Consider the following 24,149-nt stretch of genomic DNA (forward strand, 5'->3'; position numbering starts at 1 on the left):
AAAGATCAGCTTAATCAAAAGATGAGTGTTTTGTTTTGGTTTTTTAGGACAACTTTTTGTTTCTGCACGGTAATGACATGAAGGACATTTACACCAGACATTAAGAGCTAAACGGCCTCGGGCTCATTAGAGCCACCCATACCTACTGTGCTTGTAGTAAAAGTCTGTGTAGTCTGCAGTCAGTGTGTGTGTGTGTGTGTTTGTACATGAGCTGTAGGGTACACCGCAACTGCATGTCAAAAGCCGCAAACCCCCAAAGTGACAGTGGATTTAACTTTGAAGTGTTTCCCAAACAGGTGTTGATCGGTTTATTTGTGGAGGAATGATTGCTCTGGTGAGAGATGACACACTCATCTTAGGTGGTTCATTTGTCAGCCAGGTAATCGGGATGAATGAGTTTTAGAACATATAGTCAGAATCATAGTTTGTTTTTTCCCTCAGTGGGCTTACTAAGGCAGTGCGTCATTTGATTCAGAGAGAGAGAGAGAAAACACTTGTCTGCGCGCTGTCTCGATGGCCCCGGGTTACTTCTTCTGCTTGGGTGAAGAGCTGCAAGCCTGAAGTGGGACGGGCAAATAGGAGAAACTTCGCCCCCGTCCCGTTCTCCACTTTTAATGAGCGCTGCGCTCAGGCAGGAGAAAAACTCCAGGTGGAAGAGCGCTCGCACACGCGTTAAACTGCTTTTCAATGAAAGAGTAAGGATCCAGGAAACCTGCGCTGGGAATCACCCCTTTAAACCTCGGAGGATTATTATACCTAATCAGGTAAGCACACATCATTACTCAGCGAGGATGGGAATTTTGAACGCAGAGCTAACAAGCAGCTCCACATAGGAATTATTTAAACGACGCGCGTAATTGGCTTCCAACGCGTTTTAGTCCTATTTTTTTCTGTCGGGGATTTTAAATCAACATCGCATGTTATTTGATTTGATTCGATTTTTGATTTTCATGTTATTTCATGAGAAAGTTGCATTAACAAGTTGCTTGAATAAACCTAGTGCTGCTTAAATTATTTTTTTAAAGTTCTTTATTTTTTCTTTTTAAATAAAATAAAACACAAGGATCTAAGTTACCCAAGCTTTTATCCTGAAAGGAATCATTCTGCCAGAGCTTTAAATTATTGCAGCTGCAAGAATTTTTCAGCTATTGAATTACTTTCTTGTACGTTATCTTCTTATGTGTTGTGTCTTTCTGTTCTGTTTGGTTTGAAACATACTGATTAAGGGCAGGTGGTCTCTATACAGTATGTCCAGCAGCAGAACATAAACAGGCTCTGGCTTGCACTGAAGCCAGTGCCAAGAATTAAAGTAATTCAGCCTGTGCTGTGCTGGATAAACAAATAGTCAGCAGCAGCAGCAGCACAGCCCAAAAGGCTACAGAAATGACCTTGTAGAGACATGTTGGCTTTCCTTGGTGTCTGATTTTGATCTCTCTCTTATGGTTCCTTAGTTGGCTTGTTACTACAACACTTGGCACATCCAGCATGCTTACAGTACAATTCTGACACCTGTGAAGGGTGGGATTTAACACTGCCTGGCACGGGTGTGCGTGTAAATACTTTCTCGCTCTGGGCATGCAATCACCCAGGAACTTGGTGAAAGCAAGTTCTCAGCTGGTCGTGATATTTAAATAAGCCTCAGTCCCCTTTAGTGTGTACCCTTGTTGCATTTGCACAGGTCACTCCAGCCTAGAAATGTGGCACTGCTGAAATGCAGAAGTACCTTTTACTTGGCAGAAGCTGCATTAGAGGAAAAAAACAACAACTGTGTGCTTTCAGTTCAAAAAAAGCACTCTGAAGACTCAGATGCACCAGTTATAAGTGTTTGTGGTCTGTACCTATGCTTCCAAAACCTATTATGTGCTGGTCTTTGAAGTACCCACAGACAGCCACTGTTTACATTACATCCACTGTATACCTGTGCTGCTCCTGCAAAATGTGATTTTTTTTTCCTGCTTTATGCATTGTGAAAGTTTTCACAGCAGCTGAATTTTTTTTAATTTCACTAGCAACATCAGATTAGCTGGTTTCGTGCAAAACAGCTCGGCACTGTGTAATCTTGGTGAAGACTGTTCGGTGCAGGTAATCCACATTGTAGTGACAGTGTTAGTTGAAATGGACTTTAATGCCTTAAACTATGTGAGCTGTCTGAGCTGCTTTGCTTTCTACAAAGTGACTAAGGCTCATGCACAGAGCCTTTGTAGTGGCTGTGAAAATCACTTTGGTCTTTCTGTAGCTTTTTTCATACTTGTTACCATGTCAATGGTTTGTTTGATTTGTATCCCCACCCAGCTGAAATTAGATGCTGGAGATCCCAATGAACACCGAGAATATAGCTGATGCAACCTCAGAGGCAAAGCTAGGCTATTTAAATTACACATGTTTTATCTAAAGTTTAGGCGAACGCAAACTATAGGGCACTTCAGCAGTATGTAGGACAATGTGTTTGTGATTTGTCTCGATGCTAAATGTCTGAAAGTCCTTAAATAAGCATTCTCCAAAGCTATCTGAGCATGTGATAAGTTATCCCAAATCTTTGTTTATTTTAGCTTCTTTAGTAGAGAGTGTGTTTGCGTGTGTGTGCATGTGCATGTCAGCATGCAAGACTGTGTCTCTGCAAGTCTCTGAGGATTCACTATCTACTGTACAGGAAACTCCCCTAAGTGTTTGTCAAAGGATATCATTTGCCCACCATTTCATTGCCATGAAAAGGAGGCATTTAGACGCTCACACTAAGAACACAAATTCCAAATTATCATCATTTTTGTTTGTCATTCATTTTTTCCACTATGATGTCATCCTTTTTCTCAGTGAAGCATAGACATTAAATTACGTTTTTGCTTTGTTTGATTGTTTTTTTAATTTGTCGCTCTAAATTTGTAAAATTGGGAGATTGCTGCCTTACACCTGATCTGTTTGATCAGCAGTTCACTTCATTTATGAAAGCGCACTTACTCACCTCTCCTCTTACTGCAGATCTGACTCCTGCACTGTAGATGCACATATCTGTCCCAGCTTGTTTCCAGCTTCGTTTTTCTTCACTCGGGAGGAAAAATTGTAGTCCCAACTGTGCATCAGTGATCTGCCTACCTGTCAAAGCACAGCACTGTGGAAAAACCATGTCAGTGCTCATGAATGCACTAAGGAAAGATTTGGTGATCTTAGTTTTTATTCAACAAGCTACACTGTTTTGTGCCGCAACCTTTGTAGAGAGTTAATAGAGAGCTATGGAAGAGAATGGCTTGCGGTATCTTAGTACTCCAAGACTGTTGCAAGGATATTTACACAGCATACCTAAGTTTGCCTGACAAGCACATCTTTCTTTAAACATGTGATGGAAATGCAGCATAGGATGGTGCTGAAGCAGTTGATAATTCACTCTTGAGTCTGTAAGAAATATTTTAGCATTCTGGGAAAATGTTTTCTCTTTTTGTAGGACTGAGATTAAAACATTGATATCACTTTACTGCAGCATAGTCAACATCCAACAATAATTTGGACTGAAGCTGGAAGGGAAATGGGTAAGGGCAGGTTGCCTGTATATTCATATAATTTAGTAACAGCAGTTTTCTGCATAATTAGATGATCAAACATATTATATTCTGCTTATTTTGAGTATAAGCTATCTCTTATTCTTGCTGTTTTTGTCTCTGGAAAAAGGGGGGGAAAGCCTTATATTCACACTTTGTCTTTTTTGATATGAAGTTGAAATCGCATGTCATATGACTGAAAGCTTTCTATGCCGATATAATTATCTTACTTTTATGATCAGAGCATATATGGGCATATAAGTCTGTATGTATCCTATTTAATCCTTAAGAGGTGGGCCAGCCTCAACAAAGCTTTGCACAAACATTGTCACACATATAGCAATCTTTAATAATTTATGTTTTTAAAAAACATTTTGTATAAATCCCAATACTTTTGATTTTTGTATTCATCCCCCTGTGAGTGTAAAATTGTGTTCTCTGTTTGTATTTGTTTCACATGGCACATTAAACATACATAACCTAAAGATCACCAAAATTTGTATCTGTGGCAGAATTTTGTTCAAGTTATACTAAAGAAGGAATGAAGAATTTGAAAAACCACCCCAGGGCTGGCAAAAACTGCCTATAGGGTGGGTTTTTGCTGGTAAATATAAGGCTTGAGTCAACAACCAGTTAGCTTAGCATAACCACTAGAAAGAGATGGACTTAGCTAGCTAAACAAAACCCAAATTAAGTCCAGTGATAACAAGAAAATAAGGTTTAAAGACTCTGAAACTTTGCTATCACTTTAGGATAGTTAAAAAACCAGCCTGACTAAGTTCTGTGGTTCTGAGTTAACACACACACATGTTAAGCTATGCTACGTTAACCAGTAGCTAGTTCAGGCTTCATCAATTTTCATGTCTAACCTCTAATAGCAGATAACTTTCCCATGTATCAAACTGATCTTGTAGCAATAATTAAAATGTGGTTATAAAAAAATCTTTAATCAAACAAGCCCATTACCATGAAAAGGAAGAAAGCCAGAGTTTATTTCCCCGGTTCTCTACTCACAGGAATACCACCGAAGCCAAAGTCTTCTTTCTCACAGAAGCCATTTTTCACGTGGAATAGGTAAACACAGGCGTTCCTAATGACATTAAAGAAGGTTCTGTTATATTCAGGTACAGAGGCTCATTATTAAATGTCATGGCTAACACACGTGTTTACACACTATTTCATGTGAAAAATGACACCACTGAAAAAGGGTCTTTTCAGAAATGCTCTGTGAACCTGTGTGCTCAGTGTGGCCACAGTTTGACATGTTGTCAATGATACCTCAGTACGTGACCTGAGGTAGTAGCAATCATCAACCAGAGTCAGGTGTATTTTTAAACACGTTCTCATGTAATAGTAAAGTTCTGCTAATATGCAGCACTTCACTTTAAATAACATAGTTTTGACCCTGCTTTCAGAGGTCAGACATGGTGCCACCCCTGTTAAGAGGTACATTATTCCTTTGTTAAGAGGGAGACTTCAGTATGTAGTGCTGTCCCAAAGCTCTTGTACACTGCATGAACTGGAATGTTGTGCATCCTAAAGAATCTCAGTGGTGGTCCATTTTATTTTAGACCTTGTTGTTGTAGTTACCACCAGTGCGATCTTTACTTTACAGCTGACACGCAAAGTGCAGAATATCACCTTGCTTGGCGGTCCTCATCTGATCTTGTTAACGCAGGCTTCAACTTATGTCTTTACTTTGGACAGAATGACAGACACTGAAAGAAATTTTCTTCTTACTGTAAACAGACAGTGTTCCAGACAAAGATCCAGCTTGATGTGGTTGCGGCTGTCAAACAAAGCCATCTGACTGAACATATCCCCCCATTCCTATCGCATTAAATTATGTCCGTGTGCGCTCTCTAATAGAGTCTGCCTCCACGGACTTTTACATGCAGTTTTTTTTGACTGTGCGCAGATGTTTGCTGTAAATCTTGAGACTTTTCCAACTGGAGAAACTAGAAAGAAATACTGACTTTAACTAATGTAAAGTGTCTGAGTTGACTGAGACCGTGCAATGTTCATCTGGCCACCTTGACTTTACAGGCAGTAGATGAGATACTCAGCTGTTTGTGTAGTGCCACTCCATAATCGGCCTGCTGTTTATCAAAAATGTTTGAGAGGGTGTGCCTCAGTAGCATGCATTTTCTCTGCTTTGTTCTTAGCAGACACAGCATTTGTCATTCTCAGGCCTGTTGAGTGAAAGGTCCAAAGTTGCTTTCAGCAGGTAAACGTAAAGTTTCAGTTTGACTTCCTTCTTCTCCTTCTGCCCTTGCAAAGGTTATACAAGAACGTCTGACTAACGTGCTGAAACATCACTGTCCATCATGATCAGAGCATCACTCACTGCCATCTGCCTTGGTGAGCAACCCATTTCTGTGTCTGCAGGCTATACTGTTTTCAAATACATCAAGGTTGACTACTATAATATCTCCATCAGGCTTTCTGCACATTAACACCATCAAACAGCAGTCTCCTCTGTCATTGAGGTCTTGTGTGTACAGTAAACATACTGATGATTATGATCATTTGTCTGCTGTTACATGAAACTCCCTCTGCCTCACCCTCAGCGCTCCTCCTGTCGTACCAATGCTGGGCCAAGCCTAACGGACCAAAGAATAAGAAACCAAAGCAAGGTAGGCATCGTTGCCGAACAAGCCTCAGTGTCCTGCTTCAGTTAGGGGTCACTAAACAAGCAAAAATAAACCCATAATATTAAAGAATATTGTATGACTGCATTGGTTTGCAGGCAAAAAGCTGTGTGTATAGCAGCTGAGGTTAAAATTGGGCTGAAGTTGGCTTAAAAATGTGGGTTTTTACGCCAAACGTTTGTTTCTACAGCTTCTTACTCTATATATGTTAACGGTCTGAATTACATGTTGAAGTATAATCAACAAATACTTTCAAGGGACAATTTTATTCTTGATTAATCAATAAAATGTAAGTAAATGTTATGAAAGAAGCAAAACTGTCTGGAAATGAAATCTAAAAACATTATGATCCTGTCTTCCTTTTCTTCTTTCATTGACAGTGATTCCAGCTGTAGAGTGCGATGTCAGAGCAGGAAAGGTCAATCTCCCAGAGTTCATAGTAAAATGTCCCCCACGCTGTAGGGAAACCAGACAGCAAGTCTATGGGACAGGAGTGTTTGCCTCCATCTCCAGCATCTGCAATGCAGCCATCCACAGGTTAGCATTGGAGTGATGACTCTAAAAAAAATGAATGGGTGAAATCAAAACTATCATTTAACAGTAAAAAATTGGTTTCCACAGTGGCGTAATCACCAACTCAGGAGGAAAGGTGATAGTGAGGAAGATGGCTGGACAGAATGTCTACAAAGGCAGCAACTCCAACGGCGTGCGCTCTCTGTCTCTGCCTAAATGGAGGGAATCATTCGTTGTCTCGGGTATAAAGTCAACAAGGTTAAATACAGTTCTTTAGAAGTCACTCTCCAGCTAAATGCCAACTTTGTTGTGTTTCAGTGGGCAAGCCTAAGAAGGGAGTCATCTACCCATCTACTCTGGATTACGTCCCTTCAAGACCGACCTATGTGAAAACAAGTGAGAGGAGGTTATTTTTACCCTCATAGCAAGTTTTTATGTGAATTCATGTTTTCAGTGCATAAGCTGAGAGAGTTTCAGATATAGAGTACCAGAAAAAAAGGATTGGTACCATGCATTTTTTTCTGATAATTTTATTAAGGAAACTTAAATGTTTTTTGGGTAAACTTCAAAGGTTCATACACTATATTACCAAAAGTATTCACTTGTCTGCCTTCACACACATATGAACTTGAGTGACACCCCATTCTTAATTCATAGGGTTTAGTATGATGTCAGTCTACCCTTTGCAGCTATAACAGCTTCAAGCTTTCTGGGAAGGCTTTCCATAAGGTTTAGGAGTGTGTTTACGGGAGTTTTTGAACATTCTTCCAGAAGCTCATCTTTAAGGTTAGACACTGATGGTGAGGAGAAGGTGTGGCTCACAGTCTTCGCTCTAATTCATCCCAAAGGTTTTCAGGACTCTGTGCAGGCCAGTCAAGTTCTACTAAGAGTTCCTGTCACTGGAACTAAGGGGGTCGAGTCCAACTCCTGAAAAACAACCCCACACCAAAATTCCCCCCCACCAAACTTTACACTTGGCCTAACCCAGACTCATCCATTGGATTGCCACATGGAGAAGCGTGACTCGTCACTCCAGAGAGCACAACTCCGCTGACAGTGGCAGGATGCTTTTCACCAACGCTTTGCATTGTACATGGTGATAGAAGACTTGGATGCAGCTGCTTGGCCATGGAAACCAATTATATAAGGCTCTCTACAAACTGTTCTTGAGCTAATCTGAAGGCCACGTGACGTTTGGAGGTCTGTAACAACTGACTCTGCAGAAAGTTGGCGGCCTCTGCGCGCTATACGCCTCAGCATCCATTGACTCCGCTCTGTGATGCTACACGGCCTACTACTGCTTGGCTCAGTTGCTGTAATTTCCAATCACCTCTACTTTGTTATAATTCTACTAACAGCTGACTGTGAAATATTTAGTTCATGAGTGGACTTGTTGCACAGGTGTGATCCTATCACAGGACCATGCTCGAGTCATTGAGCTCCTGAGAGCGACCTGTTCTTTTACAAATGTTTGTAGAACAAGTCTGCATACTTAGGTGCTGGATTTTATATACCTGTAGCCATTGAGGTGATTGAAATGCCTGAGTTCAATGATTTGGATGGGTCAGTTAATACTTCTGGCAATATAGTGTATCACCATGTGCGATAGATGGCTGGTCAGAACAATTTAACATGAGAACTTAAAAGATTCTCAAACAAGCAGTGAAGGTACTAAATTTCTAAAGATAGATATTTTCATCTTTATTGTTATCTAATAGTGGTGCATAGCATAAATTATCTGGTAATTGTGTTTACATTTAAATACTATTTAACTACCAAAATGATATTAAAATAAAGCATGTAGAACTTTTGCTTTCCAACCAAGTCTTGCTCAGTGTTAACCCTGGTATCAAAGCATCTGTTGGCACCAGATCAATGCTTTCTGGGGACAAAAGGTTAGTAGATAGACATCCCGGCGCTTGACTTTGGCATGATGAGCTTTGCTCAGGCTGAGTGCTGCAGGCTGGTGAAGAATGTTAAGAATGCATTACAACACAGAAGTTACTGTAGACCTTCTTCCTCTCTATCCATCTTCATCGTGCACCACTGCCTTTGTCTGTTTTCTTTCAGATCAAAAGGAGACCACGATGCTTCCTCCAACATCAACAGCACCTGAACCCACCACAACAACTCCTGAACCAACCACGACCACTACCACCACACCGACTCCCACCACTGCTTCCACCACTACACCTCCACCCCCTACTACCAAGGCTCGACCCGTTGTACATAAAGTGAGGGAAGCAGGTGAATGAAGCAAACACTTAAATGACTTCTGTACCAAGAGTGAAATCGTTTGTGCGCTGCCAAGTTGACATTAACTAATAACATTAGCAGTAACTACAAATACCAGAACAAGCATTCATTAGTGTGCAGCTGACTAATAAAGTTGGATGATTGCAGATGGTAATTGCAAGCGACAACTGCAATTAAGACAAATTATATCTGCTCTGCGATGAAGTTAATATGATGCTGTTCAGTTACTAACAGCATATATGATCAGCAGACCTTTCATCACTCTCATTAAATGAAAAGATTATCAGACAGTAATCACTGAGTCATCTGCCCCGTTTTGGATAGAAATACAGCGATAGTGAGTAGACAATGCTACAGTATCATAAGGTATGTGTGCAAATTACATGGGCTATGTGCCAGACAACCTTCCAGCTATTTCTCTCCCTTTCATTTTCTGTAACATTATCTCTCTTCACTCCATATCGGCACTCCATTTGTCTTTCTTCCATCCAGGCAGCATTCACCCATACCTTGCCCATGCGGCAGCTTCAAATTCAAGTAAGTAAAAGGAAGCAAAGAGGGACTGACAATATTTGTCTTTGTGGTGTGAGGGTTTCTGGTGGTGTTGCTTAAAGCTGCTTTAAGGTACGCAGGAATAAATATTCACATAAATATTGTCTCTTGAAGCCATCAGTGGTCATGCATTCAAACCAAGTTTGTCACTGTCAGTGGCAAACTTGTGTAGTGAAGTTCAGATCAGCTAACTTGTTTTAAGTAGAAAACTTAAAACAGGAATGTTATGACTGGGGCTACTGGGTTATAGTCCATTCAAAATAATAAACAGTTCACTAATCTTTTTGGTAACTTACATGTAAACATAGATTTATGTCTAAATTTGCCCACATTGTGTCATATTGTGTTAGGACAGTCACAGAGTGGTCAAAGAAAGAGTCCCAGCCAAGGTATGTGAACACTCTCACTCAGTGTGCAGCTCATGGAAAGTCTTTCAAGCAAGCAATTCAAATGTAACTAAACCATGGCATTTCTTCAAAGTATTCAGAGGAGGTTCCTATTCACATCGAGTTCCACAACGTGCCAGTGCAGGTAAACAGATTTTTAATTTTGATGTCTTCTATCTTATTCTACCTACATCCACATTTCCTCTGTCTTCCTTTACTTTGTTTTTTCCTGTTTCCTGTTTCCACATATGTTTTCAATAATTTTCTAACAACATCCAGACCGGATTCTGCTGTCCTGTTCAAGTAATGAACTATTTGAACTGCTACTATATTCAAAGTATATTGTGTTGGAAACTATTTAGTAGATTTAAAGGACTCTTGTTTAATATGTTTACTCGCTTCATATTAATTTCACCTTGTGTTTATTGGCAAAATCCACTGGCTATCCTGACTGAGCCCCCAAATATTTTACAAGCTGTAAACTGATGGCTCAGAGGAGCCTGCCGAATAAGATGGCACAAGACTGATGCAGGTCAGCAAATGTTTTGTGGAAATTAGTGCTGTCAGCGTTAATCTCGTTAAAATGACATAACTGCATTAACGCGGCAAATCTCCGTTAGCGATTTGCCACGTTAATGCGGTTATGGCATTAACGTCATTTTAACAGCACTAGTGGAAATAAAATTATTTGCAAAGATGGACTACACAGAAAAGGGAAAAGGGGGACCCTGAACCAACCACAGAGTGGGGCATAAGATTCAGGCCTCTTTTCTAAACTAACATTAGTAAGATAAACTAATAAAACCAAACCAAAACCAGGTAACTCCGAAGATGATAGATGCCCTGAGGGGATGCGTTACAAACCTATCATATCATGAATAACATACAAATGTGGTGTCATTTTATTATATTCATGCTTTCTTGTTATATGTTTCTTTCTTCATTGTGGTCTCAGGTATACACAAACAAGAGCCAGGGTCGCCTGTCCGGAGGCAGCCATCCTCACCAGTTGGTGCAGGTCAGCCTTGTCATTAGCACCCACATAGACACATGTACAGAGCTACAAACAGGTAGGCTTGATGGAGCTGGTGGGGCTGGGGTCAAGAGAAACAGGGGTTACTGATGTCTTTGTTGGAAAAAGAATCCAGGAGAAGTATGAATGGTGTAAGTTTGACCCTGGTGTTGACACTCATAAGCTCCTGTGATCTTCACCCCAGGGTCACCACTAATCCGCTCTATCAAGCATCTCAGCTAACATTCCTTTCACCATAACTGCTGTTCTCTGCCCTCAGGCACATCCTCTTACTCATATTTTCATTTTCCAACATGAAAAGAGGCAAACGAGGAATAGTTACACCCAGCATATATCTTATTGTTTTCGATATCATGCTGTGGGCAAGCTTCAGCTTCACTCAAAGCAAAGCAGCTGGGCTGTATTTGTAGATGAAGCCCCAGAACTGAAGCGCTCTTCTTTCCCCTTTTCCCCCTTCCTTTTCCTCTCTCTCTCGTTCTGCCTGTTTCTCATTGCTACAAATAGGTTTTAACAGGGTTCAGCCTGCCCAGCCTGAGCGAACTCCAACCATGAGCCAGTCCAACCCTGGTAAGTATCTCCAGATCCAGAGTGGTAGTCCACAAAGTGCTCATGCACTGACGTAGTACATATACAGGTCAGATCAAACAGGGGAAGAACTATGGAAGTAAAACCCTGTTTGAAATGTTTTATAAAGCAGCACTAATGTTTACCGTCTGTGGGACGCTATGGTTCAATGCATGAGCCTGCTTTCTTTAAAAGAGGTGTGGAAATCAAAGATGCTCAACTTTCACCGTACCCAGCAGTAAAGAATGAAGTTTATATACCTTAAAGGTGAGAGATGATATAATATCACTGCCATGCCATATTTATGCCATATTTTCACAAAGTCCAGAATAACTTTCAGTTTGAACTAAGACCAGGATGAGAAATGTGCTCTGTCAGTACAGTAATAACAATGTATGACAGATCCCATCTGGTCTGGGGTCTTCCCCTCCCTTGTAAATACTTTGAGAAAGGGAGGGAGAGATGAAAGCAGTAGCACCAAGTGGCCTTGTGCTGCTCCCAGAGAGACGTCTGATCCAGTCCACAGTACTGCAGGACCTGGGTCCGCTGAGTAGCTTGTCAAGAATAGAAAGCTCTTTGCCATTCAAACCAGGCGAGGTTTGGCTCACTGAGCAATGTGCTTCTGTTTTTCTTCCGAGGAATGCAAAACCATGGATCCCTAAAATTATACACATTTTCCTAAAGTCCAGTTTAAATGATGTCTGATCATAAGGTTTGATGATCTGAGGTCAAACCTAAACCCACTGAGATGTTGATCAATGCAGAAAAGAGGTGTTAAGTTGGGCATTTGGTGAGAATAATGCAATTTTTAAATTTATTGAATCCCTGAGGGGAAATTCTTTGAGCTGGAAGAGGTCAGAGGTGAGGATCGGCCTCACAGCAGACCCCCTGGAGATGGCAGGGATTCACTGTCTTTCTCAAGGACACACTTGAAAGGTAGATGCTTGCTGACTTTGACATTTCGGACTATGATTTATGAGCTGAAGGATTTTCTCCGCAGTCGCTTTGCCACCCCGCTGCTTCAAACAGATGTTTGAATTTATCGGTCACACAAGTGAAAAAGTTTTGATCCAGCTGAGCCTTGTATGTGTCGGCTTTCACACCCACAAAGATCCATTCTGTCCAATGGGCCTCTTCCAACAAGTCTCATGCAGACATGTTAGTAATGCTTCAGGCATACCATACAATACCCAAAGTGAGACTGAGTGACCCCCGGGCCCGTGGTGACCGTCTGCCCGTGGTGATCGCTGAGGTGGCTATGATCTAGAGAGTTAAACTCAATCCTTATAAAGCACCTGCTTCATTAGAAAAAAATGACACTGCTGTCTGCTGTATAGCGCTGGGCCTTTGACCAGCACCAGATTAGCCTAATCTCTGCGTCCTACTATCTACACTGACCCTAGTTTGACACCAACTTTAGAATAATACTCCCACGCTTCACTGGACGGCATGCTGGGCTCTCCCAGCCTGTCCTGGTCAACAAAGGCCCTGCTTACTGGCTGCCACTGGATGGGAACCTCAAAGCCCAGTCTGTGTGTTTGTGTAAGCTGCCCATCCACCACAGAGAGGGGTTAGCTGAAGTGTGTTGTCATGGCTCAGTCAGTATAAACAGATGAAATGCACTGTTATGGTTTTGCTCCTCTGTAAGGGATTCTGGCAATGAAGCCTATTTCAATTAACCTTATGAGGCTAGTTAACCTGATCAGTGTTGTTAGCTGCTCTCTAAGTAGAAACCTTGTGTGAATGCAGAAGATCCAAACATTTTTTTTATCTTCCTTTTTCTCTTTTCCCTTAAGGAAGAAAGAAAAATTGCTAAACTTTCCTAAAGCAGGCTTTGGTCACTCAGTCTGTGTCTGAGTGGCTCCTTCATGTTTACTGTCTGACTCAAGGCTAAACATCTTGTCCAACCTCCACAAATAAAGTGGTTTGTGGAGTCACAAGTATGCGCCTCCCCGATGCTTGTCCTGAATGCAGCTTTCTAATCTTCTCACCCCTCCGTACAGCTTTACCCAGAAGGGATTGGCCACTCCCCTCTTTTCCTCATCCCGATTGGTTCCCTGGAGCTCGCCGACCAGCAGGTACCAAGCACAAAGGCAAACAGATAGATCAGGCTACATGTGGAAATCATAAATATTTTCTAAACTGACTAAACACTGGTTAGTGTTCAAAGTAATCAAGCAACTCCATCCTTTAAAGATCTCTTTAAAAAAATGTTAATAAAACCTGAAAAATCTATGAAGCACATGAATCCACTGGCTGCTATGAAAACCTTTACGTATAATGAATTTTTAAAATGATCACATTAGGTTAAAACGATTTTAGAGGTGATGATTTATAGAAAAACTGCAAAAACATGAAAGCTGTTATATTTCTGGTGGTTCACTTTGCCAAATCATACTGTTAGAATAATGAAAATCAAATCATCCGTAGTTTTATTACAAGTAATGTCACTAATTATTTGATGTAGATAGGCTCACACCTATAAATTTACCTTTTTGACTTCTTAAACATGAGTTACATTTTATGCATAAAGATATGTTTAGCCATCCATTGTTTTTCAAGTAGGCAAGTTTTTCCTTTCCTTAAAAACTAATACAGTTTTAACCTTAAAGAGTACACTGAATACAGGGAACAGCATGTTTACTTGTATGTTGCATGGACCTACAAACAATTCTATTCAGACTTAAAAACCAATTAAATGTGTTGGAGAGTAACATACTTTACTTAATTCCAAGACACTTTTACTTTGAGTATATTCATTTTATGACACTTTTACTATGACAAAGGGAAATGTACTTTTTACTCTGCTTCATTTATCTGACAGATCTACTCACTGGTTGTTTTATAGCAGATCAGGACTTTAAAATATGTTGTGATAATAATAATGGTAATAATATGGACATTTACTGCATAGAGGAAATTTTTCCAGTGCCATAAATGTCACCTGACCGTATACGGGATGGTCCACCTGCAATATTTCATCATGAGTAAAAACAGTGTATGATATAAAGATAAAACCTGATAGAGCCCAGATGTTTTGAAGGAAGGAAGGTTCAGGGCTGAAGCAATCAGCTTCATGGGCTCATCCGGTTAGAATAAGAAAAGCAGCCATCTAATGCAGAATTATTTTCAGGGTACTCCTTTTATTCTCAAATAAATAAGGCAAAAAAGGAAGGAAACAAAGACACACATGGACTGCCAATGCTGAAAGAAAACAGATTCAAGTTACTCATTACCTTAACATTACATAAAATAAAAACCCAAACAGAACCTCACCTCAGCTGCCGCCCCGTGTGGAAGTGCGGAAAGAGTCAGCCAAAAGTGAATGCAGTCCTTATATACTGTGTGACATATAATGTGTGACAGGTGAGTGCAATCAAGGACAAGCACCACACCCAATCAAAGGTGAGAGAACTAAACAAGGTGCATCTGGTGAAGTGAGTGGGTGTGCTGGGATGTGCTAAAAGGTGGGTCTCTACAACACCAGAGATCAGAGTTTTCCAGAAACATTGACATTAAGCAAGAGTAAAATGGCTTTATGCAATAATGTCATGACCAATAACTCAGTGCAGATGCCCTATTAACACACCTTTATTGATTTATTGAGACAAATTTTACATGCAGAAGGCATTTGTATCATTACCAGGAGCACCTGTTGGTGCAGGAACAGGTTGCTGTTACTCATCATGGTGCAGACTGTCATCCAGCAGTGTTCTGTGCTCTTTTAAATGCAGTCGAAGCTTATGTAAAGCTGTTACATCACCTGATGCTTCTCTTACTTATACAATGTAGTTGCATTCAATGAAACTTGCACATCAGAGTTTCAGTTGAATGACCTCGATCAACTAACTGTCAGATCTGGGGTGCCCACATGGGGTAGAATTAAGGCTGCAAATGTTCACTCTAATTAGCTAATGAGAAGATAATTATTCTGAGCAGCTTGTATGTAGCTCTTTTTTCTGCTCATGCCTCCACCTTCTCTGCTGTACATTCAGATGTAAGTTATGCAGCTCCAGACTCAGGATACGCTTGGAGTGAGACCGGCACACCTGAGGTTACAGGTAAGTCGGCTTTCTTTCTGTCTTTATTGGCCTCTTTACTGCAGGCTACTACACATTGTATGCATTTGTGTTGCATGTGCTAACGCAGCATGCTCATGTGACTGATACAGTTTGGTATCTGCTGACCATGTATGTGTTGAAATTGACTCCATGTGTAAGTACCTGCAATGTGTCTCTCGGGACATTATGTTTACATGCCATCTGCCTGCCATATGGGAGACTCTTTGAAGTGCAAAAGAGAAGAGAGCAGGGCAGGTTTATTGTGCATGTGAGAGCGAAATAATGTGAGGTGATAATTCTGCATAAAGCCATTGTTTTCACTGGTCTGGGATCGGTTGGGGAGAACATACCAACCAATCACAACCATGAAAATGTGTGCTTCTCCCTCTGAAGTTCTGTCCATACTAACGGGTCTCAAAACATCCTCCTCTAGCTCGGGATTACAGGCCTGATATCTCAGAATATGAGCGCTGGTATTATAACCTTGGACAATACCGTAAGTGTTTTCCTTTTATTTCATTTTTGGGAACTAACAAGCCTTCCGGTTTGATGTTGTTAAATGAGTGGGTTGGGATCATGTAAAAGCTGTTTTTACATGTACGGAAGTAGCTTTGTATGCAGAGCGCAGCATATTTCACAAAAATGTTGAACTTTTCATTGAAATGCTTTGAAGAACGAACACATTTTATTTGTTTTCTTTCACACTAAAAATACACTTACAATACGGCCCAGTGACAAAACACAAAAGGGCGTGCAAAAAGATTACTGCCCTGGTTCCGTCTGTTTGAAGACACAGCCGAGCATCCGAATCCAGAGGGATATGGTTTGGAAAACCGAGTGGCTTAGCCATTTTCAGGGTGTACCACAAAAATAGCACCACACATCCAACCAAATGAAACATGGCGCCAGTAAGGACAGGCTGTAATGCTATGGTGTGGTTTTGTCTTGTGTGTCATGGTTCACCATCACTGACAATTTACTTTCAGTGCAGCGACCTGCTGACTCGGATCGTAAAATAATGGATACGGCCAACACTAAAGGTGAGGAGGGGTTAGTATGACTGCAGCTGTTTGCATCCAGAAAGACATGTATCCATCCATCTATCTTTAAAAAAAAACACTTTAAAATAGGGCTGTGCGATATGACCAAAATCTCATATCCCGATATAAGAATTCTATCGTGCGATAACGATATAAATCACAAAAATGTAACATTTTCTGTAAATTCTGTGAATCTCGGGCAGCTCGACTTGCGTGAAGTGTTTCCAGCTGCGCGTCATGTAGCTGGAGTCGAGTCTTTTAACAGATGCATGAAACGATACATTTTTAGACATAAGTTGTAAAGGCGGCCGTTTTCTTTGTGAGTATTTATTACACAGGGTGCTGCGGGGAAAAGCCTGTTCTAACGTTTGAGTCTAAGGTTTATTTTTTAGCACCTGACGGCTCTTTTTTACTTCTCATCCGTAAATAGTCTACTCTTTCACGTAATTCAGTTTATTTTGAAAAGTCTCAACAGGATCTTGAGCTTTATTGTGAAAGGTTTACGTGGTACATAAACAAGCGGACACGCGACTGTGTTACCGTCTTTGTTGCTAACCACAAACAGGCGCTTGTCCGTCTGTAGTGTGGTTATATTAAATATAAGAGAAAGAGAGAACTTTAAGAAATTAATATAGCCACTACAGTGACCATCAAATGAAAAAATATTGCCGTAAACAGTTTATTTTGCGACACCACGAAACAAACGATAGCGTAAAATGAAACGATAGACGTTTTTATATCGTCATCCGATATATATCGTTATATCGAACAGCCCTACTTTAAAAAACAGAAAGTGACACAAAGTGCTGTATATTGAAACTAAATAATAAAAATACATAAGATATGTCATTAGCTCAAGTTAAAAGATGTTTCTGACTTCTGCTGTTTTCTATATGGGATTTGTGTTGAGTGTTGTGAAATTGTTACCTGCTGCTCTGCGATAAAAGCGCGCTAACGCTGAGCTTGTGTGATGTCATCTGTGCAGTGGAGCCGGTGGACGCCTGGAATCCAGAAGCGCCACCTTATGAATTAGGTAAAACAGTCGCTTTGCCAGTAAATCCCGAGTTCTCACTGTAAATACAAACCACTGTGACGCCATCCACGGAAGAGCATCTGGATTTCTGCTCAGCCTGTAATTGAAGGAGTCGAATGGTGTGGTTGTTTGAGGGTAAAATCGGTTGCTGTTTGGCTCAATATTTGCCACAACAAATACTGGCCAACATTTGGCGACTCCAGAAAATGGGCAGCTGGAAATTTTTACCAAACAAACTACTGGGTTTATTCTACAAAAGCAGACATGTGCTCTCACTCCATTACAAAGCATGAATGCATTGCCTTGGATCTTATAAATATTATTGGACTAAAAAGGACGGGTTTAGTTATGCACTCAATTATTTTTTTGTCACATTTCTTCTTTCCTGGAATAAAAGAATATAGAACATTTGTTTATTAGCTAAAATGTTCCCTTTGTTTCTTGATTTCCAGGCTTCAGTGTGAGGGAGCAAGAACCTCTCCGCAAAGCTCCTGAGCCTGTGTCACAGGGAAACCCAGGTATGGTCCCCATACTGCTTCAACGAAACTGTAGCGAGAAGTGTTTGTGTTTTTCACTGTATGCACTCTGTGTGTTTGTATTATTGAGGGATAACACACATGTTAAAGAGACATCTTTCCTCATAAAACCCCATAAAACCCTAACCCCAACTTAAATACATGTAAATGCATCAATTTTATACATTTGTGAAGTCTCCTATCCATAAAATCCAGAGCTTGTTTAATTTGGCCTTACAGTTGTGGTGCTAAATTTGGGTGTCCTTTGGGGCAGATAGTTGAAAATACAGCCCACACTTTCAGTTGCATTTTCTGTATAAACTAAGTGGCCACTTTGTTAGGTACACGTGTCCAAGTGCATATTAATGCAAAGATCTAAGCAGCCAGTCACAGCACAGAACTGCTGAGCTGAGCGCTGATAATCTATTTTCAACATTGCATAAAGTCTCTTGATCCACTGCTTCGATAGAAACACCTGCTTAGCTGCTCATTACTATAAAGATTAAATCAGCCAATCACACAGCAGCAATTCAGTGCATCTAGGCATGAAGATAAGGGCAAGACCACCTGCTAAACTGATCAGACCGAACATCAGAATGGGAGAGAGTGATTTTAAACATTGCATGGATTTTGGCATCAGATGGGCTGGTCTGAGTGTTTCAGATGATCTACTGAGATTTTCCTACACAATCTTCTCTGAGGTTTACAGAGAATGGTACAAAAGAGAGAAAATATCGAGTGAGCAGTGGTTCTCTGGGGGAAAATGTCTTGTTTATGTCAGAGGTCAGAAGAGAATGGCGAGACTGCTTTGAACTGACAAGAAGGCAGCCTAAATGCACAAAGACTCAAACCTTGAAGCAGATGGGCTACAACAGCAGAAGACCACACCAGGTGCCACTCCTGTAGGCTCAGAGCAAGAAAACGGAGGCTATAATTTGCACAAGCTCGCCAAAATTGGATAATAGAAGATGGGAAAACTGCTGATTTCTTCCTGACATTTAGATAGCAGAGCTGTATTTGGTATACAGGATATGAAAGCATGGATCCATCCCGCTACATGTCAGAAGATCAGGCTGCTGGTGGTGTAATAGTGGTGGTGGTGGTGAGGGGCACTTAGTACCAACTAGCAATCACTTAAACACAACAGTCTACCTGAGTGTTGTTGCTTACCATGTCTGTCCTTTTATGACCACAGTGTACTCATCCTCTAACACACAACATAACACACAGTGTCACAAAGCTCTAACATGAACATGACAGTGAGTTCACTGTACTCAAATGGCCTCCACAGTCACCATATGTCAATCCAATAAAGCAGCTTTGAGATGTGTTGGTGCAGGAGATTCACATCATGGATGTGCAGCAACTGTGTGATGCTGCCGTGTCAATAAGGACCGAAATGTCTGGAATATTTCTAGCTCCTTCTTGAATCTGTGTCATGAAGAATTAAGGCCGTTCTGAGTGTATAGTTGTAGCTACCTCATGATATTTGGATCTAATAACATGAATTTGTGTAACAGATTGTAAGGTGGATCTGGCCTTTCTGATGGATGGGAGCTGGAGCATTGGAAAGCGGCGTTTTAAGATCCAGAAAGACTTCCTAACTGAGGTGGCTCAGACCATCAATGCGGGTGTGGCAGGCCCCATGATGGGCATCATCCAATACGGGTAACCTCTTTGTTCTTTTTGTGTTATCTTGTACTTTGGATGACAAAAAATAGTGAAACTGCTGGTTGTCTTGTCTCGAAGAGATGACCCTGTGACAGAGATCAGTCTGAAGACTCACTCCAGCTCCAGAGAGCTGAAAGCAGCCATAGATAAGATTGTGCAGAAAGGAGGCCTCTCCAATGTGGGTAAGCGACCCTCTGCGTCAGCTGCCAGCCTACACAGCACATGCCTACAAACACAAGTGTGAAAGGGAAAGGGGTGCAATTATCGAATGGTTTACTAGCCAGGCACATTTTCACATGCAAGTATAGAATTAAATCTAAATTTGCTGCGAGACAGTGTTAGCAAAATTACAGTCCTGATCCTGTAGGCCGTGTTTTTCCTCTGCTCTGACCAAAATGGGCTCGGTTTTAGCAGCCCAGTTAAGGGGCAGCTTTCAGAGAGCATTTGCGGTTTTTCTGCTTTGGTTGGTGCGTCAGCATGCATCCACTGCCACATGTGCCTTTATGACTTGCTAAATTTTGCATCCCGATCCAAATAGTGTTGTTTGCATTTGCCCAGAAGTGCTCTCTAATCATATAACAGTGTGAGTGGCTGTAAAACTTTCTAGTCTCCAGCAGAGCCATTGTTAAGACCACCGACGAGACTGTAATAGACTAAATGATAGGTATCCACATTTTTGTGATTATGCACAGTTTGAGCTATGCATCCCATAGAGAAGCAAAATATATGTACTTTACTATGTAAAGTTTTTATATGGCATTCAGTATTTTCTGTATAAAAGTCAATTTTGTGTCATTTTATATTCTAGCCTATTATTCACATAAAGGATGAGTTTAAGCTTTGTGATGAAATGACTGTTTTTATACTCCTCAGCTTTCTGTCCCAGACTTGCATATACAATAAAACCATTAAGAATCTCCCCGTTGCCCCCTGGTGTCTTGACAGGAAAAGCCCTCCACTACATCAACAAGCACTACTTCAGTGATGCCAATGGAAACCGAGGAGGAGCTCCAAACGTGGCTGTGATACTAGTGGACGGTTGGCCCACAGACAAGGTGGAAGAGGCGTCTCGACTCGCACGCGAGTCCGGCATCAACATCTTCTTCGTCACCATCGAGGGTCCCGACGACAATGAGAAGCAGAACCTTGTCGAGGCCAACTTTGTTGACAAGGTAGGTGACACACGCCGTCTCAGAAGTGTGCCTGTGCTTCGTGATAGAAATCAAAGCAGTTTAAAGCACGGTGTGTTGTTTTGTCCCGCAGGCCGTGTGCCGGACAAACGGTTTCTTCTCGCTTCCTGTGAACAGCTGGTTTGCCCTGAGGAAAGCCGTGCAACCCCTGGTGAAGAGAGTGTGCGACACAGACCGCCTGGTGTGCAGCAAAACCTGCCTCAACGCCAACGACATCGCCTTTGTCATAGACGGCTCCAGCAGCGTGGGGACGGGCAACTTCCGCACGGTGCTGCAGTTTGTGGCCAACATCACGCGGGAGTTCGAGATCTCAGACACGGACACGCGGGTCGGCGCTGTGCAGTACACCTACGAGCAGAGGCTGGAGTTTGCCTTCGGCCAGTACAACAACAAAGCCGAGCTGCTGAACGCCATCAAGCGCATCAACTACTGGAGCGGCGGGACCAGCACCGGTGCTGCCATCACCTACGCGGCAGAGCAGCTTTTCAGCAAATCCAAACCCAACAAACGCAAGATCATGATTGTCATCACGGATGGACGCTCTTATGATGATGTCAGGGCCCCGGCACTGGCGGTCCATCGCCAAGGTCAGACATCATCTGTAACAGAATCTGAAAAATAAGGCTGAAGTTAAGGATCAGTGATGCAAACAGTTGTTTTCTCTGTTGTGTGTCAGTCGACAGTTTGGTGTCAATTACTGTCTGATGTGAAAAACAGTGTGTGTGTAATCTGCTCTCCCTTCTCATCTAGGTGTGATTGCTTACTCCATCGGCATCGCCTGGGCAGCCCAGGATGAGCTGGAGTACATCGCCACAGACCCCGACAAGGAGCACTCCTTCTTCGTGGATGAGTTTGACAACCTCTACAAATTTGTACCCAAGATCATCCACAACATCTGCCAGGAGTTCAACTCTCAGCCCAGAAACTGAGGACGTACGTGCCGAGAGGCCTGTCCGGATCCGAGGCTTTAGTAACAGAGCACTGCTGGTAAATTTACTCTGTCGCCCAGATGGCAGTGCTAGATTGGCTGCAGTGCCCCATATTTGAAGAGGGAGGGGTTTGAATGTAGGTGGGGGCAAAAATACATGAAAAATAATTTTTATCCCAAATACTCAGATGGTGCTAATGTTAAAGGATTGGCACGCAGTGTGACAAACTGACATCACAGCTGTGGTGTGGTGCCAGTTGTTTTCTGTCTGGAGACAAGTTTTTAACAGTTGGAATAGCACCAGTAAGTCACCCATTATAAAGGCTTTATAAGTTGCTACTTGTCTTATTAATGCTAGAAAATTTACTAATGCTTTACAGAACGCCTAATCTTTCATACTTGGTATGCAAGAAATCTGTTTGCAAGCAAGCATGGCTTCAGGGTACATTTTAATCCATCTACGTGCAAGTACAGCAAGACGGTTGAAAACGTGAAGTGCGACGCCCCAGTTGTATGCATACTACATGCAAAAGTAGCAAGTGGGCAAGCACAGACAGCGAGCCAAGCTGGAAAGAACAAGCCAGCATTTGGGTTGCCAGGTTGTGATATTTCCTCCTAGATGGCGCTTTATCTCCTTTAGCATGAAACCTTTGTCAAACGAGAAAAAAGCTGCACAACAAACGCTTCAATTAGCGAGTTCTCCATGTTAAGTAAATATTTAATAATCTAAAATTGTGACCTCAAACTTATAAAAGGCATAAAAGGATATTAAAAGACCATTTCCACTGCTTGTCAGGCCTAATGTTATGTTTAAAACTGGGCATTAGTACATTATTCATTAACATTAGTGTAGCGCTTTTTGTGTGACTTGTAGTGCCTTTTTGAAGGGTGACTTAGTGGGAAATAAACATACTGTAAGACTGTCTTTCTGGGGTATGGTGCTTGCAGAGAAATATAGATTTAAAGCATGCCTAGCACTTCATCTTATGGCTTAAAAACCTTCATAAACCTAATAGCGCGGTGCTTTTTACAATTCTCTGTAAAGAGAAAATACTGTATTAGAGTTGGTGCATTTTAATCTTCCTAATAGGAGAGATTTGATCGTAGGAACATTGTTTGGGTTCCTAAGAGACTAAGGTGCTGAGATGATTTTTACATGCAACCAAAAAGTGGAGGTGAAAGGCAAAGCAACAACACGGATGTGGACTTGTGTGAAAAGTAAGCTTGTTTATCTTTGTAAAGAGTGACGGCAGATCCCAAATCTGCTTCTTATCAGGAATAAAAGCAACTCATGTTAATCTTTATTTTCTAACAGTGCTCGCTTCTAATATTGCAGTTTTGTTGGAAGAGTATTTATGATTTTATCATTCTTATGCCCTGTTTGTACATATGCATATTCAAGAAGCCTATCACTAATAATGTTCAGATAATTAATCGGTATTTTTTGGGCAATTTTTAATAAAATAAAGAAAATGAAGAGAACCTAAAGTGCCTTTTTATTGCAGTGTGTTAAAACTTCACTTTTCAGTTTTTATTCATTGAAAACAAACCTCATGAAGTCATAGTGAAAAAGAACCTCTGAGGTTTTGTCACGGACATAATAAGTCATCTGATCCTCAGAAAATCTGAAAATTGTTTAAATAAACCTCAGATGAATTACAAAACAGGACATATTATTCTATGCCATTATTTATTTTGTCAAAATACAGACGTACTGTTGGAAAAAAAATTAAGTGCACTCCTGCTCCTTCTACAGGAATTAAAAGGAGAAGTAGGTGCTGCTAATCAAACGGTCATCAGCAAGTGTGAGCATCTCTGTGAAAGCAGAGGTTTGGGCAGTTTGCTGGTCTGGAGCATTCAGATGTGCACACAGTGCCACAATAGGAACGACATCAGAAATTAGTTTAAAGAAGCAATTGTTGCCCAACCTGGGATTTAATATATCCCAGATTGATGGGAATATATTATAGGCCTTTCCCAAGAAATTTCTAGTTAATCATTCTACAGTAAGAAAAGCTATTCACAAGTCGAAAACATGGGATGGCTGTGGCTCAAGAAGCAGCGCAGGTTATCTGCTAATTAGAAGTTTGGTGGTTCGATCCCTGCGTGCTCTCGTTTGCATGCCACAGTATCCAAAATTGCTCTCCAATCCATTCATCATACTGTGAATGTGTGTGACTGCTAGATAGAAAACACTTAGGTGTAAGGAAAAAAAAGTGTTCGCAT

General features: G+C 41.3%; 1 protein-coding gene across 3 annotated transcripts; it reads left to right on the forward strand.

The window, feature by feature from the left end:
• The first annotated feature begins 472 nt into the window (after window positions 1–472).
• Window positions 473–23,396, forward strand: vit (vitrin). 3 transcript variants are annotated; one of them, XM_085428566.1, is made up of 23 exons: window positions 475–764; window positions 5,811–5,891; window positions 6,101–6,166; window positions 6,562–6,718; window positions 6,803–6,936; window positions 7,013–7,090; window positions 8,765–8,941; window positions 9,443–9,487; window positions 9,853–9,891; window positions 9,983–10,033; window positions 10,844–10,906; window positions 11,426–11,488; window positions 13,489–13,563; window positions 15,481–15,546; window positions 15,980–16,042; window positions 16,533–16,586; window positions 17,572–17,619; window positions 18,072–18,137; window positions 19,655–19,802; window positions 19,884–19,987; window positions 20,751–20,977; window positions 21,069–21,582; window positions 21,746–23,396. In XM_085428566.1, exons 2-23 carry the CDS (start codon window positions 5,858–5,860, stop codon window positions 21,922–21,924), a joined length of 2,451 nt encoding a protein of 816 aa, XP_085284692.1. In that variant the 5' UTR covers window positions 475–764; window positions 5,811–5,857; the 3' UTR covers window positions 21,925–23,396. The 3 variants fall into 3 exon arrangements, with proteins under 3 accessions (XP_085284694.1, XP_085284693.1, XP_085284692.1); XM_085428568.1 differs by lacking the exon at window positions 10,844–10,906 and having other exon boundaries at window positions 473–764; XM_085428567.1 differs by lacking the exon at window positions 15,980–16,042 and having other exon boundaries at window positions 474–764.
• Window positions 23,397–24,149: the final 753 nt, after the last annotated feature.

Source organism: Rhamphochromis longiceps, linkage group LG13 (genome assembly GCF_057381845.1).
Source record: "Rhamphochromis longiceps isolate RC_006_pf linkage group LG13, R_longiceps_female_GT1.1, whole genome shotgun sequence".
NCBI lineage: Eukaryota > Metazoa > Chordata > Actinopteri > Cichliformes > Cichlidae > Rhamphochromis > Rhamphochromis longiceps.

Excerpts from the sequence above, each read along its gene's own strand:
- vit (XM_085428566.1), top strand. The coding sequence starts at position 5,858 with ATGATCAGAGCATCACTCACTGCCATCTGCCTTG. Across the intron at positions 8,942-9,442 it reads ACATAAAGTGAGGGAAGCAG|GCAGCATTCACCCATACCTT; the intron begins GTGAATGAAGCA and ends TCTTCCATCCAG. Across the intron at positions 11,489-13,488 it reads CATGAGCCAGTCCAACCCTG|CTTTACCCAGAAGGGATTGG; the intron begins GTAAGTATCTCC and ends CCCTCCGTACAG.